At 41.8% G+C, this 16,167-nt stretch overlaps 1 protein-coding gene across 1 annotated transcript; it reads left to right on the top strand.

The window, feature by feature from the left end:
• The first annotated feature begins 142 nt into the window (after nucleotides 1-142).
• me3 (malic enzyme 3, NADP(+)-dependent, mitochondrial) lies at nucleotides 143-13,594 on the top strand. The gene is made up of 15 exons (XM_030081107.1): nucleotides 143-299; nucleotides 817-1,043; nucleotides 5,202-5,335; nucleotides 6,564-6,713; nucleotides 7,015-7,090; nucleotides 7,541-7,702; nucleotides 7,971-8,074; nucleotides 8,155-8,264; nucleotides 9,357-9,454; nucleotides 9,646-9,759; nucleotides 9,936-10,041; nucleotides 10,802-10,944; nucleotides 11,155-11,328; nucleotides 12,587-12,685; nucleotides 12,796-13,594. The coding sequence occupies exons 2-15, from the start codon at nucleotides 822-824 to the stop codon at nucleotides 12,955-12,957; spliced, it is 1,854 nt and encodes a 617-aa protein (XP_029936967.1). The 5' UTR covers nucleotides 143-299; nucleotides 817-821; the 3' UTR covers nucleotides 12,958-13,594.
• Nucleotides 13,595-16,167: the final 2,573 nt, after the last annotated feature.

Here is a 16,167-nt window from a genome sequence, read left to right as displayed (position 1 = left end):
CAGAGGCAGAGGAAGGCGGGTCTTGACGGAATGAGGGTGGGGGTTTTAAAAAAAAATAATAATAAGGCGCGCGGGAGGCTGGATACTCCTGTTTCCCTCCATGTGATTGGACGGTCCGGAGAAAGAGGCAGTCTTTAAGAGCGGCACACTGACTGGGAAGTGAAACTGTCAATGTCAAAGGATCCTGGATCAGCTGGATGAGCCTGATCCGTCTAACATCCACCGATAACAACACAGCTGAGGAGAGGGCCGAGCACACCGGAGCTAGCGACACAACGGCAGCCTCGCTTTGTTTTCAGGTAAGGCCAGCTGCTGAAATCTGGCCTCCAGCTAGCTAGCAGCTGCGCACATTCATCGCTCCGTGCAGAAAAAGACTACTTATCAAAGAGCTACAGCTAGCTAACAGCGGTTAGCTCTGCTGCAGCACACACAGACACACACACACACAGACACACACACACACACACACACACACACACACCGAGATTTACAAATGCACCTGCACACCAGCCTGGAATTTACACTCTCTTCAACCATTTTCTAGCGTGTGCATGCATTTATTCATATCTCAAATATATTATTATGATCCCAGCACTCCCTGTTCATCATAAATGACTCAGCTTTGGCGTGGCTAACCTTAATTTGAGCAAGTTGTTTACTTCAGTCCAGACTTGCTGAAGCTGTGGTATGTGAGGCGTTTGTAGGTCGCCCGTGTGTGTGAGTGAGTGTGTGTTTTTTTTTTTAAACCTGGAAGGTGACTAGCAGCACCACCAGCATATGACCGACTCGTGTGTTGTGCCCCCTTGTTCCCTGCAGGCAGCATGAACTCCCTTCCTGGAAAAACGGTGCTGTCTCTATGCAGACGCACGTCGGCCGGGGCCCTGAGGGTCTTTGCGGGCTCCCCGGCTGTCCCCGTCGGGCTCCAGCCGGCAGACAGGGCCTCTTTTCAGGCCGTCCGGGTCTGCTCCGGAACCAGCCGCAAAGGCAGCGTCAGCACGAAGAAACGAGGCTACGACATCACCAGAAACCCCCACCTGAACAAGGTTGGCTCACTCAGATCGCAGATGGAGGGTTTCACCCCCAAACAGAAATGATTTTGTCCTCAAATGAATTATCATTTCAGCAGATGTCTTAAGATGACTCTCTACTAACTTTAGCACTAACCCAGATGTCCTCATCTGTCATGTAAGCAGTCTTTATGGAGGATTGGTGGTTTTTTTTTTTTTTTTGTTTTGTTTTGTTTTGTTTTTTTTTAAATTGGTATCATATTGGAGAGAACTTCTGCATATTGCTTTTTTATACAATTCATTTTCAGCGTTTGGTTTGTTTTCCTGTGCTTCTTGAGATGTTTATGATCCTGTGGTACTTGGCTGTCACAGTGATGGTGGTTCATATAGTCTGCCATCATTAACCCTATCCACACACACACCATATGTGCAATGTGGTGCCTCAGGTCTATTTGCAATACACCGCAAGTACACACAGTCAAATATCTGGTATTCTCCATATTAGCATCCTGTTACCACATAAAAAGCACTTGAGTGGCTTAATGTTCTGTCATAATCACCGTGATATATTGAACCAGTTGCAATTATGGGTGATAATTAAGGGTATGATTCATTTGTTAGGGAGTAGTCTGAACATAAAACATAATTGGTGTTAATATGAAATTCTGTAGTGGTGAAAGAAAAAAGTTTTTCTTCATTAATTTACAAAGTTATACAGCAAGGTTCAGATTATCCACACTATGGAGGGAGCTATGAAGTTTGTGTTATGTGTTCTTGTGTTACAACAACATGTATACACATACACAGACGTATGCCAGTATGACAACTTAATGTCCCACATACATGGTGGCTGGACATTTAGTACACAGAGGAAACCATATACATATGTTGTGAGCCCACAAGTAGCACGGGAATGCCAAAACTGCTGTTGTAGTGAGATAGTGGAGTGCTGAAGGCCTTTTCCTCTGTCTTATTTGTCAGATCTACGTGTTTGCCTGCTTTCCATCTGCCTGAACAAATAACACATATTCAGAAGGTGAATGGACTGCCCACTCCTTCTTAAAATAGTCTTGTGGTTAATTGCCCCTTTAGCACACACAAACTACAAACCACTACAAAACCACTGCCCAATACAGTAACGTACCACAGCTTCTGCAGTGCAAGGATGTGATACAAGAAGTCTTTTCCGAAGTCTTAAATTGAGAGAATAAATGGTGAGAATACACAGCTGCATAGCTGCACTGTTGGCTCGAGTAGTGGTCTAAAACAAACATTCAGCAAGTGACTCACCAGAGGCTTTTCTGCAGTCAGAGCTGTACAAATCAAGTAAATAGGTTTCCCTGACTTTCCTTCATTATATAAGAAAAGTTTATGGAAACTCTGTTTTTCTGCAGTCTCAGCTCCATATGGGGACAATAGAACAGATACTGATCAAGTTGTAAGTGACAGTTTCATTCAGGCCAATATGAGGTTGTTTGCAGTTCCTTCCCTCAGCGATGCTTGGTCAGCAGCTGGGAACCCAGAGCCAGGGTTTTCACAGGGCAGTCAAAGTGAAGCCAATGGTCAGGAAATGAGTTGCTTAGATGAAAAAAAGGGCTGTTTTAGCAGCACTGGGAGGAACTTAAAAACCCCTTAAAGTGAGTTTCATTACAGTTTTGATTGTTGCAGCCCAGAGTGTGCATGCTGAAATAGTGTTTCACAGCCACAGCACACGTTAGAGCAGTGCTTGCTTTGGTGTTTTTTATGAAATAGGCAGAAAGACCAGTGTCCCAACAGTTTTAAAACTTATTATACATTTTTAAAGTTATTATCCAGGCAATGTGGAGTGACCACACTTGCTCTTTCCCAGCAGACCCTGCTTCACATTTACACATACTGGCTCTGTTTACACTTTGTATTAACGTCCTCTACCCGGTCCACTTGGGAACGGATTGCCAGAGACGGATGTTAAAACCAAGTATTAACAAGGTCACTTTGACATGTTCACACCTGGAGCTGCACGGCCACAGCCAGCAGGAGTGTTTATTATTCACTTTGACCCGCAATTTCCCAGCCGGTCCAGGGATTCAAACAGACGACCTTCCGTGCACAGGCCTACAACTAACAACTGTAGCTTATTACCACATTTCCGCTCATCAGAGTTAATCCAGTATACTCAGTGGCTGATTGGCCCTTTATATTTTACTGTCTCATTATGTGTAGCCTTATTACATTCCGTATGAAATTTTGTAATACATGATTAAGTTTGGCTTGGATTGTTGTGCAGTGTTTCCCCCAGGTTGACTGCTTTAGCTAACCCAATGAATTTCAATATTACAGAACATTTGGACCTGAACGATTAAACAGTTAAAGGAATCATATTTTACAAGTTGGACAGAAATTTTGGCCTGAATTTCAGACATTTGGAGTCGACGGCCATCTTTGGTTTTAGACGGATTCCATTAATAAGTTACTCTTGTTGCAAAGGTTTTATTGGGCTTAAAGAAACATAACAAGTTGTCATCAGCTGGAGTAACGTTATCTGTTCTTCACCTGTCTTTCCTCGGCTCCGTGTGAGTGGCTAAGCCCTGCCCTCGGTGAAACACATAGAGCAAGGGGGTGGGAGAAAGTGGCGCGGCCATAAATGATGAAAAACCACAGTAGAGACTCTCACACTGAGCTGAAATGAAATGAGTGCACATAAATTAGGTGAATAACATAAACAAAGCCTTTTGTTTCTTGAGGGGGTGCGCAGGGGGTCTCAGTGGGATAGGAAACATTGTTGTGTCTCATTGTGTGTCATCAAAAAGGTTGATTTAATCTGATGTGTTCTCACCACTCTCTCGCCCACGTTTTGCTTCATCTTGTCCGTCTGTATCCTGCTAAGAGACAGCGTGCAGGCTCAGTTAATTACAGGTGCTGGCCAGGCGTCCCTCTTTAATGTGTTTACTTTAGTGCCTGTTTAACTGCTCGCTCTGACAGGTTTAGTTTAACTCTGTTAATCTGTGACTCTCTCTCTTTCTCCACTCTCTCCTCTCTCTCTCTCTCTTATCTTATAGGAAAGGCAAGGCAATTTTATCTATGCAGCACATTATCATAGAAATGAAGTTCAAAGTGCTACATAACCAGAATAAAGCACAGGGATTAGAATACATTCAGATAAAAGCAGAATAAGACATTTAAAATGCATTAAAATCAACTGAAAGTCCTCACTGCAGCGACCGAAAAAAAGAAAACAGTGCTATACCAATTTTTGAATATTGTTTTAATCTGATTGGGCGTTTCAGCTGCCGTTGTATCAGCCTCTCTCCTTTTAATGACCTCCAGCAAAACTTGGCCGTTGAGGTTATACGGTATAACTGCATGCTGCTATATGTGGCTGTGTGGTGCCTGTCTGCCAGGTATTTAGGCATCAGACTAAATGAGCAAGAGGCTTGTGGAACAACAGCTATGTACAAAACTGACACTGTGATTTAAGAGCTCGGTTACTTTTGGTCACTACAAGTCAAAGGCGCTATCGTATTTCACAAACAAAACCGGACTCCATTGATGCAGCCACACACGTAATTTGCAGTGACTGTGGTTCATTGAGGCACTACATTAGACCCCCAGTAGACCCCCACTGACCCTGTCGGACTAAGTTTATTCCCTATGTAGGTCATGTATTTGCTGGTGTGCATGAATGAAGAGAAAATAGAGAGAGAGAAGATGCAGAGTGGAGGAAAGGAAAGGAAAGGGAAGGGAAGGGAAGTGGAGTGGACAGGGGAGGGAATCCAGGCCCCCGTACTATTGGACAGAATAAATAGATTAAAGCTCACACTCTCCTTCAGTCACCCTTTGGGAAGGCTTCCAGCACCCAGATTGGAGTGCAGCAGCCCTAACCATAACTAGAAGGCCGAGTTGTACCAAGCAAATTAACTGCCATGGCTTCACATTGTTTGCTGCAAAATATATCCACTGCCTTCAGTGTGGTCTCACGGTATTTTCTCGTTCCATTGGCTCGATACAAAAAAATAAAAGTCAAGATGAAAGACTGAGAGGCCCAGAGTGTTTGGATGGGCGCGTGAGTCAGAACTAACCTCATGACTAACAGATGAGTCACTGCGGTCGGCATTGTGGAATTCTCATTCATCAGGTTTTTGCACTGTCGCCTGCTCGAGCTAATACTTTCCAGGGAGTGTGTTGTTACATAATCGTCCGTCCTCCTCCTTGCAGGGAATGGCGTTCACTTTGGAGGAGCGCCTAGAGCTGGGCATCCACGGCCTGCTGCCCCCCTGCTTTCTGTCCCAGGACGTCCAGGTGCTGCGTGTCATGAAGAGCTATGAAACGCGCACCAACCCCTTGGACAAGTGAGCACACACTTACATTTTTCCCAATAAAGCCTTAATTACAAACCGTGGGGCGGTGCATGGACATCATGCTGTACCTGCAGACCTTATGTGAGTTCATCAGGATGAATAGACTCAACCGTGTGAAATTGATTAGAGTTGTCCCAGGACTTGTTTTGTTAAATCCTCTTTCGTGTGTCAAAACCTGATGTCAGCAGGCAGTTGGGTGTTTTGTTTCCTTTTTTTCTGCTTTTTATAAAGCATTGCTGTCATGTCCAGAGTTTATGCAGTCGTTTTTGTATGTTTAAAGGTAAAATCCAGAGTAAAGTTCTTTAACACTGTCAAAAGTGACTGAGCATTTGCCATCAGGGCCCACAATCTCAGGAACAAGCAGCAGAGCAGATTAGGATGGATCAGTCTATCTCTTCATTTAAGTCTCTTCTTGAAACACACTTTTATTGACTCACCTTCCTGCGATCCGTGTATCTTACCTTCCCGCGCCATTTGTTTTACTGTTTTAATGTTTTATTGATGGTGCTATCATCCTTATTGTCTTTATGATTAGCACTTTCATGATTGCTGTTGCTGTGCTGTCTCTGTAACTGTATTCAAACACTGAATGAGCACAGGAAAGTTCTCCAGTGGCTGTTCAAAGTTCAGATGCTGGGAAATGGGGGAAATCACCGACTGAAATAGAAGTAGACAAGGCAGGTTCTGGATAAAAGGGGTACACCAAAAAAGTAAATGCAACACTTCATCATAAAATACATCCTTTGGGGCTTTTTCCCCCTTTTTCATTACAGACAAAAACTCCCATAAAAGGGAAACAAAGACTTGTTGTGTGTCACCAGAACTGAACTCCACTGAATGGATATCACATCCTGAGTGGTTTCACTTTTAGAAGCAAGAATATTTTACTTAGGAAAATCTATAAGTATATTGTCCTATTGTAATAAGCTTGATTTGAATGTGAAAATAACAAAATCAAACCAAAATAATATAGATATTCCTTTTGCAAATGTTTTAAAATGAAAAGTACTTTCTCCTCCTTTATCAGAATAAAACACAATAACAGAAGTACAGCAGTGGCAGAACAAACAACTGGAAAAACATATATATTTTTTTTGAGTTTGCTCGGATAATCAGAGACGTTGTAAATAGTGCTAATAGTAGCTGTGAAGATAGACTGCAGCTATTAAAAAACAATAATATCCCTCAAAATGTTTTTTTTATTATTTTTATGATACAGGTACATCCTGCTGATGACTCTGCAGGACAGGAACGAGAAGTTGTTCTACCGTCTGCTGACGTCTGACGTGGAGGAGTTCATGCCCATCGTGTACACTCCCACTGTCGGCCTGGCCTGCCAGCAGTACGGCCTGGCCTTCAGGAGACCGCGGTGAGACAAACACATCCCTCATATACACGTACAATTTAATTTACACCCCGCTTTTTGTTTAATTACTACGCTGTTCTCCCAGTGACTCTGTTTGTAGCATTCACATCACTCACAGGTTCACAATTTACTTTGTGAAATATGACATTGGATTAAAAAAAATATTTACATAAGTGCCCAGCAATATCCAGGCTGCAGTCTGGTATAATAACATAAAGTCGTTTAGAGATCACTTTAATGAAAACCCCTTTATAGCACCGGGAATATCCATGATGCTGTAACTTAGCAATGCAATTGTTCACAGAGGACTGTTTATCACCATCCATGATAAGGGCCACATCGCCACCATGCTGAACTCCTGGCCTGAAGAAAACATAAAGGTACCCCCTTCAACACACACACACACACACACACACACACACACACACACACACAGACAGTACAATATCCAAATAGCAGCAGCTGTAACATTGTGATAAAGGTTAAATGTGAAAGTATATCCTTAAAAATGAATAATGTGTAGGTACAGAGACGCCCTGGTCTTCAAATCAAATTCCCCAGATGTTAAAAAAAAAACAACAAAAAAACACAAAAAAGCAAAAACATCATTCGCTTTTTCTCATTTTTTTTCATGTTATGAAATGAAAAATATGATGCAAAAATGATCACTCCTCTAAAATCGCAAATAACACAATTACCAATGCCAAACTAATCACCATATGATTTTTATTTTTTTTTTACCATATCATGCAGCCCTGCACAGAACCATTTCTGTCTGAGAACCTGATTATTTCCATTATCACTCATTATTTGTGTTTGTCTCGCTCCAGGCCATCGTGGTGACCGACGGGGAGCGTATCCTGGGTCTGGGCGACCTGGGCAGCTACGGTATGGGCATCCCTGTGGGGAAGCTGGCCCTGTACACGGCCTGTGGCGGGGTGCCGCCCCAGCAGTGCCTCCCTGTGCTGCTGGACGTGGGCACTGACAACCAGGTAGGTCAGAGACATGGAAAGCTCGTAATTGGGCTTACAGTGCTGCCAAGCTGCTCCTTATCTGTTGTCACTCTGCAGATTCAGTATCAGAGTAGTGTCGTATTGCAGAAGGGTAACAGATATGTGACAGCCGTGATGTATGGATTGACAAAACTGACAGGGATCATCAAATTAAAAACACCATGACAAAGAATAGCAGAACAGCAAAGAGTCATCCGAGGAGCAGCACCAAGGTTGTTTTTTTTTTTGTTTTTTTTTTTGTGGCCAGGCACTGCGGGACGACCCCCTGTACATCGGACTGAAGCACAAGAGAGTCAGAGGAAAGGAGTACGACGACCTCATCGATGAGTTCATGCAGGCGGTGACTGACAAGTGAGTGGAAACATGACCCGAGCGATCAAGACGATGTGTGTGATTTGTGCTTGCTGAACGGTCGCTCTGGCTCTTCACAGGTACGGGATGAACTGCCTGATTCAGTTTGAGGACTTTGCCAACAGCAACGCTTTCCGCATTCTCAACAAGTACAGGAACCGTTACTGCACCTTCAACGACGACATCCAAGGTAACACCGGCGGCCTCCTCTGTCCTGAAGTCTGCAGCTACGGGAGTCCGGGCTCGCAGGCCTCGCCTCTTTTGTTGTAACTGTAACTTATCCTGCTATCAGATGGGGTTTCACATTGCTCAGTAGTTTTTGGTTTTTTTTTTGGCTAGAACAAAGTCAGGTTTGAATGCTGCTGGCACACACACACGCACACAGGCACACAAAAGCCCAATTGATTGTGCACCTAACAGATGTACAACTTCACCTACAAGGATGAAAGGCCAAGATATTAATAAAAATAACGTGTTTTGGCACATGGCCAAGACAGGTACGCTGAAGGCAGTTTATATGCAAGATTAAGAATAAAACAGCCAGTCACGTTAAAAATCTACCAAAGTAAGCATCATTTTCCATTCCCTATTATTGTTTCTCCCTTTATGTACAAGTGTGGCTGCACTCCTTATCTGCCTGACAGATGTAGTGAAATAATATAATGACATTTAAACACGAATAAAGCTGCACATCCTGTGGGATTGATCTGCTTTTAAGGCGTAATACATTCAGTTTTTGTTGTTAGGATGTTAAGTGGTGCAGGGTTCCTGCGGGTCGTGGAAATTCTGGAAAGTCATGGAATATCACCTTGTGTTCACTTTCAATTATTCAATATTGTGCAAAATAAAACAGAACAATAAACTGAAATAGAAGACTTATGAATCTGAAATGTGTTAAAAAATTTAAGTCAGAAAAAAAAATCATGTTACATTTACATAGATTATGACAATTTAATATTTGAAAACTCAGGGAATTTCACCTTTGACATAGAAAATGAACCCTTACAGTATTATGGTGTTGATATTGAAATTTTAAGATTAATATTTTTTGTAATTCTATAACCTGCCTTACCTTACTGCAATTATAGAGAAATGTTAAGACATAGAAAAACACAGTTACCATGTTTAAAAGTCTAAATTCATCATGTTAACAGTATGTATTTTCATAATGCGCCTCACTGAGATTTGCCCCTTGTCTGCCCTGTGTAATTCCTCTTTGATTTCCATTTTCCTCAGTGGATGAATCAGCACATTTACTACTGCTGCTTTTTTCTCGTCTCAGGCACTGCATCAGTCGCTGTCGCCGGCATCTTAGCTGCTTTGAAGATCACCAAGAACAAACTGCTGGACCACACGTTTGTGTTCCAGGGGGCAGGAGAGGTGAGAGCACAAATTTTTGCTCACTTGGAGTTTTGTTCTGTCACGCAATGAAAATAACTTTGCTCACTGCCACTAATGCCAGTCAGATAAGCCTGTGTGTCCAAGCGGGATGTCAGACTGAAAGCTCATGAAATGAGACTCAAGTAGGAGATTATAATGCAGGAATTTTAATTGTCCTTTTGCTCTGCCAGGCCGCTCTGGGTATCGCCCACCTGCTGATGATGGCCATGGCCAAAGAGGGCATAACGAGAGAAGAAGCTGCTAAGAGGATCTGGATGGTCGACTCTAAAGGTCTCATTGTGAAGGTAATGTCTCTCTGTGGCTTTTCATCTCTTTCTCTGTCAGCCTCTTTATCCTTTATTCTCTCTGTCGCTCTGACTGTCACTCGCTCTTCTCACATGTCCCCCTGAGCTCAGTTTATGTAGGCCACCCAACTGTGTCAGATAAAGATTTGGAAAAAACGGCATTTTACCCGACACAGGGACGAGGCCATCTGAACCACGAGAAGGAGGAGTTTGCTCATGACCACCCGCACCTGAAGACCCTGGAGGAGGTGGTGCACACCCTCAAACCCTCCGCCATCATAGGTGAGTTTAACTCCCAGCTCTGTCTGTTCTCATCCTGCAAAGTCACTGCAGGCGCATAAAACACATAAGCATCAAGGCGCTTTCCTCAACCACTTGTGACACTGAAAATCTTGAAACATCTCTTGAAGAACGGTGTTGTTTACGGGGGTGTTTATCAGGCCTCTTGATAACGTTCATTGTTCTTTCTTTCATCCATTTATGGTAACCTGCAAGCAGTTGTGGAACAGCAGAGAAACTTGAAGAAGGTGAAATTTCACCCCTCAACTTTTCCGTAATGATGAGTGTACTAATTAATATAAACACCCAGAATCAACTAATTCACTTTGTTTGCGTCATCTGTTGCATTTCTAATTGATTAAGATCCTAGTTGGAAACATCTATAGTGTCTAAAAATATATGCAATCATGAAGTGCATGTACGGTGATCATGCAGATGTTATCTGCTTTTTGATCAAAACTGTCTCACTGTGAGTAAACATTACTCTTGGGGCAGAAAGTAACACTGATCCAGGGGTAGCCAGGTTACAAAACAACTGTGGTATTGTAATTTTAACCAGTGTGGCTGGTCACAGTGCAGTGATTCAGCTTGGTTTATAATTGACCCATATTCATCTGAATGATTCATGACTTTGCAGTTCCTCCGGAGTACATTTGGAAACACTTGTCAAATGACCAGAGGATGTACTGCTCACTTTGTTTTCAAGTCTGTGTTAATGGAAAGCTCAGTCTGCTCTGATGGACTCTCTGTGTCCTATTTGAAGGAGTGGCTGCTGTAGCAGGAGCTTTCACTGAGAAGATTATCAAAGACATGGCGTCCTTCAATGACAGGCCAATCATCTTTGCCCTCAGTAACCCCACCAGCAAGGCAGAGTGCACGGCCGAGCAGTGCTACACGCTCACAGAGGTAACGCCCAGCCTCGCTGCACCGTGGCACAGGGCAGATAACACAGCTCTAATTATGTTACACACCTATTATAATGTCATGCCATGCTGCCATCCAGCACAGGTTGTTCCTCAACGTTTAAGACCTCAGTTTAACTCTTTGTGTCTCTGACTTTATTTTTGTTTCTTTGTTTGTTTGCTTATCTTGTATCTCTCCCCTCTCTCTCATCAGGGCCGGGGCATCTTTGCCAGTGGAAGCCCCTTCAACAAGGTGACCCTGGCTGATGGGCGCACCTTCTACCCAGGGCAGGGCAACAACGCCTACGTGTTTCCTGGGGTGGCTTTGGGTGTCATCGCGTGTGGGGTTCGCCACATATCTGACGACATCTTCCTTACCACTGCAGAGGTGATTCTTCATTTAGCATATTTTAGTTTTAATGGAAAACTCAGAAAACAATCATGACATTTACAGTATGAATATAGGGTGTCTGCAGGTCCTTTTAAAACGTCTTAAATTCAATTTACTAAATATTAGGCCTCATTAAAATGTTGTCTAATTTCATTTATACATCTTTTAATTCCTTTTTGTCAAAAATGGTTGATCTCTTCTGCATGAAATTCAACATTCCTAATGTCACAAAAACCTGCCACTGACCTTAAGGCTTTCTTTATATTGACGTGCCACACTTAGCCTATTGGGAAAATGACTATTTGAGATTACCCCAGTTTATGCTTACCTACTTGCCTACAATTCTCATCTGAATAAGAAAAAGATGATTTTTCCAAAAATGACTTAAATTTTGATAAAAATTTATCTTAAAAGCAATATCTTATCCATCTTAAAAAGCATTAATATCTTCAAAAGCATTAAATTTGACTCTGTGATACTTGTAGACGCTGAAATGTAGTGATGCAGTGCAGGCATGCATATGCAGAGGGTAATTTCAAAATAACTCACTTTAAGGAAAAAAATGACACCTAATGCTACAAAATAATTGACAAATCATGTCAGCTTATTTGCACAGCTCCAGCTACACTTTCAAACAGCCTCACAACACCTGTCTTACAAAACAATTAATGGAAACGTCACCCCGACTTCAGGCTCTCAGCTGAAGACAAAGAAAAACTCCCATGAAAACCTGATTAAAACAATAAAATGGAAATAAAATGGAAGTGTTGATTGTGGTCCCACAGAGAGAGAGCTCCCATACCAGGACGATTAGGCAGACAATAGAATGGGCAAACACAGATTAAATAATGACAAATAAAATGGGACGTTAAGAAAATATGCAGAATAAACGCAGTAAGAATGCTTGGGTGAAATGTCTGGATCTTGTGTGAGGCATCGACAGCAGCTCGGTCAGTTATTTAGGTTTTTATAGGGCGGCATCTTAAAAAGGATTTGGAAACCTTAAAGCTCTTAATTTTAGGTGCTTCAGTTTTGAGCGTATTGATTGGGGAATTTCAAGGATGCATTTTTTTCCCCTCTGTGTGTAGTGTTATGGGAAATACATGTTGAAACACACTTGCACGCTGCACTATTTAAAGTCGGGCTTCAGCTTAGTCTAATCTCAGTGCTCTCTCTCTCTCTCTCTCTCTCTCTCTCTCTCTCTCTCTCTCTCTCTCTCTCTCTCTCTCTCTCTCTCTCTCTCTCTCTCTCTCAGGCAATAGCTGACATGGTAACAGAGGAGCACTTGGCTGAGGGGAGACTGTATCCTCCTCTCAATACCATAAGAGAGGTGTCCTTTAAGATTGCAGTGAAGGTGGGTGATTTTGCTGCGTAGTGTGCGCCCTCTCCTCGCCTGTGAAATGGTTCTCACTTCTTCCCATTGCCTCCTTTACATCTTGACCACTTTATTTCCTTCCCTGCCAGATCGTCAACTATGCGTACAAGCACAACATAGCTTCAGTGTACCCCGAGCCCAAGGACAAGGAGGCGTTTGTGCTGTCCCACGTCTACAGTCCTGACTACGACTCCTTCACCTTGGACACGTACAAATGGCCCCAGGAAGCCATGCACGTCCAGGACGTCTGATCGCCCCAGCACTGCCATCGCCGTCTCTCTGTCTCTCCTGCGGCACCAAATACAACCTCTGCATTGCCCCCATTCACCAATTACTCATGCCTTTATGTAGATATTTTTTTTTAAATAAATGCCAACATGTCACTGCTGCCCTCACATCCACCGAGACCCCGTGCACCCGATGGTCGTTGTAGTAACTAAAATGCACAACGATCAGCCAACCAAATAGCATATGTTAAGGATACTGAGTGCCTCTAGTGGCATTTCGCATTACTCAGTGTTGTCATGTTAATGTTGTTTCATGTGTTTTCTCTGTCAGTGCTGCACATTTTATCAGTGCACTGTCCCTGACTAAAAAAAAAATATATATATTTATTGCATTTGCACAACAACATATCAGATGCTTTTTAAATATGTCCTTATCCCCGTGTAACTCAACTAAAATACACTCCTCTCACTGGGTTTTCTAGCTCAGTTGTTGTGCTGTACGCTATTAGAAATGACTTTGAGTATCTCGTTTTGGGGGTTGAAAAGGATAAAAAATACATAAATAAATAGATAATAATTAAATTTAAAAAAAAAAAAAAAAAACCTCGGTAATCCACAGTAGTGACTACAGAGCTCTGGAAGGAAAGACTCATCTTAAAGCTAGAAAAATGCATATCTAATTTTGATACAACGCACAAGCTCTCATTCATAGTGCCTCTCTCCGTGTGACCTCAGGATGTCACTGTTCCATAATCTGGATTAAGGCCTTGCTAAAACCTTGTTTAATGGGTGGCCAAGTAAATGCACCTGTCAAAACCCTCATAGGTAGGCTACAACATGCACACGCACTGAAAAAACACTCCTCGTTCGTTCGGTTCGTATCGTTTGTAGAGTTTGTCTCTGGTTCCCTGTTTTGATGCTGCAAGAATCGGTAGCTCTGTCTGAGAAGAAAACGGTCGTGATCTGACCTGCCCTATCTGGGTGCTGAATGTTCATGTACAGAGGAGGCTTCGCCGGCAACTGAGTGTCACCATCATGATTGTTGTTTGACCCCATTCGTTTTTTTTATACCGTGGGTTGTTTTTCTTTTTAGATTAGTTTTGTACAAAGCTCTGCCTGTTAAAGTGTTTTTTTGCCAAAGTTATTGACATAGATAAATGGATCTTACCTTTTTTGTTTGTTTGTTTGTTTTTCTCCTGGAGAACATGATGCTGTGCAAGCGCTGATGCACTGTGGATGAGTATTGTTTGGGGTTTTTGATGAAATGCTATGTTTTAGAAGGGAACATGAAACTTTTGAAATAAATATTGTTAACAAAAAGCATGCAATTTACTCTTTTTTTCTATTTATGTGTATATGCACTCAGTGGTCACTTTATTAGGTACATCTGCATAGTCTAATACAGTCCAGTACAATTGTCCTGCCATAAAGTTTACTTTTCTGATGCCTATAACAAAAAAACAAAACAAAACAAAACAAAACAAAAAACAAAACATGAACGTTATAAACTTTATTAAACGGTAAAATTCCACTGAACTGCATTAGATTGTACAGGTTGACCTAATAAAGTTGCTATTGAATGTGTATTATATATGTGATGATTTCTTTAATATATTCATATTTTGCACCTTGATGGTGTGGATGAGTTCCTATATTAGCAGCGGTGTGTGTTGGATATTAGTGTCCTACTGTGAAACCATTTGGGAACAGGCAGCCTGCAACCAAAGGGGGAAATATCACAAAGCAGGGAAGGTTCACTGCTGCTGCTGACTCTGCTATGAAATAATGTGTGATGCATGGCCTTGACCGGAGGCTCCAGGGGGTCGGCAGGTAATTTAGGGGGTTGCAAGATGTTTTAAGACATCAGCAAAAGTAAAAAATACCAAAATACTGAGTAGTGTTAAAATGCAATGCTGGCTCTTATAATTAATCAAATGGTCATTCTGTAAGTGGAGACTTCACCCTGCACATGCAGCCTGTGGGTTGCCAGTTGGCAGTGGCTTGTTACAAGGGGACATGTTAAAAAACAAAATAATGATGATAATAATAATAATAATAATAATAATAATAATAATAATAAAATGATCCTCTCTCTCCCCATGTGCAGAGGGAGTCACTCTATCAGTAAAAATCAGTTCTTCAGATATTCCAGCAAAGACCAGACGCCTGCATCTGGCCTTTCTGACATCCCCCTCTCACTTGTTTTATTGCATTTCCTCTGGTTTCCTTTCTCTTTGCTCTCGGACTCTTTGCCCACATGCTGTTTTAAGGCTCAAAATCCCTCAAAATGAACGAGCTCTCCCTTCCTGACAGCTAAGGAACTCAATTGACAAAACCCAGAGGAGTGAAATCGAATCAAAATCTTTTTAATTCCTTCAGCACACAGCTGGCGTTTCCTGCCTCCTGCCTGGTGGAAATCCTTCAAGTGTCTTAAACTCTTATCCTTCGTTTGTCAGCTTCTCTTTAGTGTTTCAGGATCATAACGTCACTATTTTATTTCATCTAAACACATTTCGTTAACTCTGTCTCTAAATAGAGTATTTCTTTATATGATATAGTTATATATAATAATTTAATAGGTGTATTTGATAAAATCACAGTATGCAGTTGACCAAGAATTATTACTGTATAAGGGATATAACATTCTTAACTGATGATGCAATAATAACAGGTCGTAATGACATCATAATAATATGGACTAATGTAATGTAACTGTAATTATTACATCGCCTGTTAAAGATAGGTTAGCCCCTTCATGAAGTAACAATCACTGGTTAATATATTATCCAATAACTTATTCCATTAAGTTCTTTTGTGACATGTTCAGTGTATTTTGAGGAAAACTTAATTTAATGTTAGAGTTTTTCCATTATTCAGCAGTATTGTCAGTTCCAACAGGAAACTTAATATAATATAAGACAATTCCTCTAGTAGAAAGTTGTTAAAGAAGTTCCTTCAACTAAATATAAACACTGTGCAGTGTGTGACTGATCAGCTGATGTGCTGGGAATTCAAAGGATTGTTCTTCAAACCCTCAGGCTTCCTTTGACCCAGTCATGGAAAAGTTGAAGCACTTGGGCATTTACTATGATTTTAGAAAAGACTTTAATTCCGGGAGAGAACACATTACCAGTTTTAGTGTGTGAGTCCTCTCAAGAAATCAGTGAAATCCAGTCAGATACTACTAATTACTAAAGCCATCCACCAAATATGTAGCAGGCCGACACAGAAACA

This window comes from Myripristis murdjan, chromosome 21 (assembly GCF_902150065.1).
Source record: "Myripristis murdjan chromosome 21, fMyrMur1.1, whole genome shotgun sequence".
In the NCBI taxonomy this organism is placed as follows: Eukaryota; Metazoa; Chordata; class Actinopteri; order Holocentriformes; family Holocentridae; genus Myripristis; species Myripristis murdjan.
This window is presented reverse-complemented; position numbering and strand designations above follow the sequence as displayed.

Bases quoted from the DNA above. Each gene is read 5' to 3' on its own strand.
- me3 (XM_030081107.1), top strand. From the start codon at position 822: ATGAACTCCCTTCCTGGAAAAACGGTGCTGTCTCTATGCAGACGCACG. The intron at 1,044-5,201 runs GTTGGCTCACTC...TCCTCCTTGCAG, and splicing joins GAAACCCCCACCTGAACAAG to GGAATGGCGTTCACTTTGGA. The intron at 7,703-7,970 runs GTAGGTCAGAGA...TTTTGTGGCCAG, and splicing joins ACGTGGGCACTGACAACCAG to GCACTGCGGGACGACCCCCT.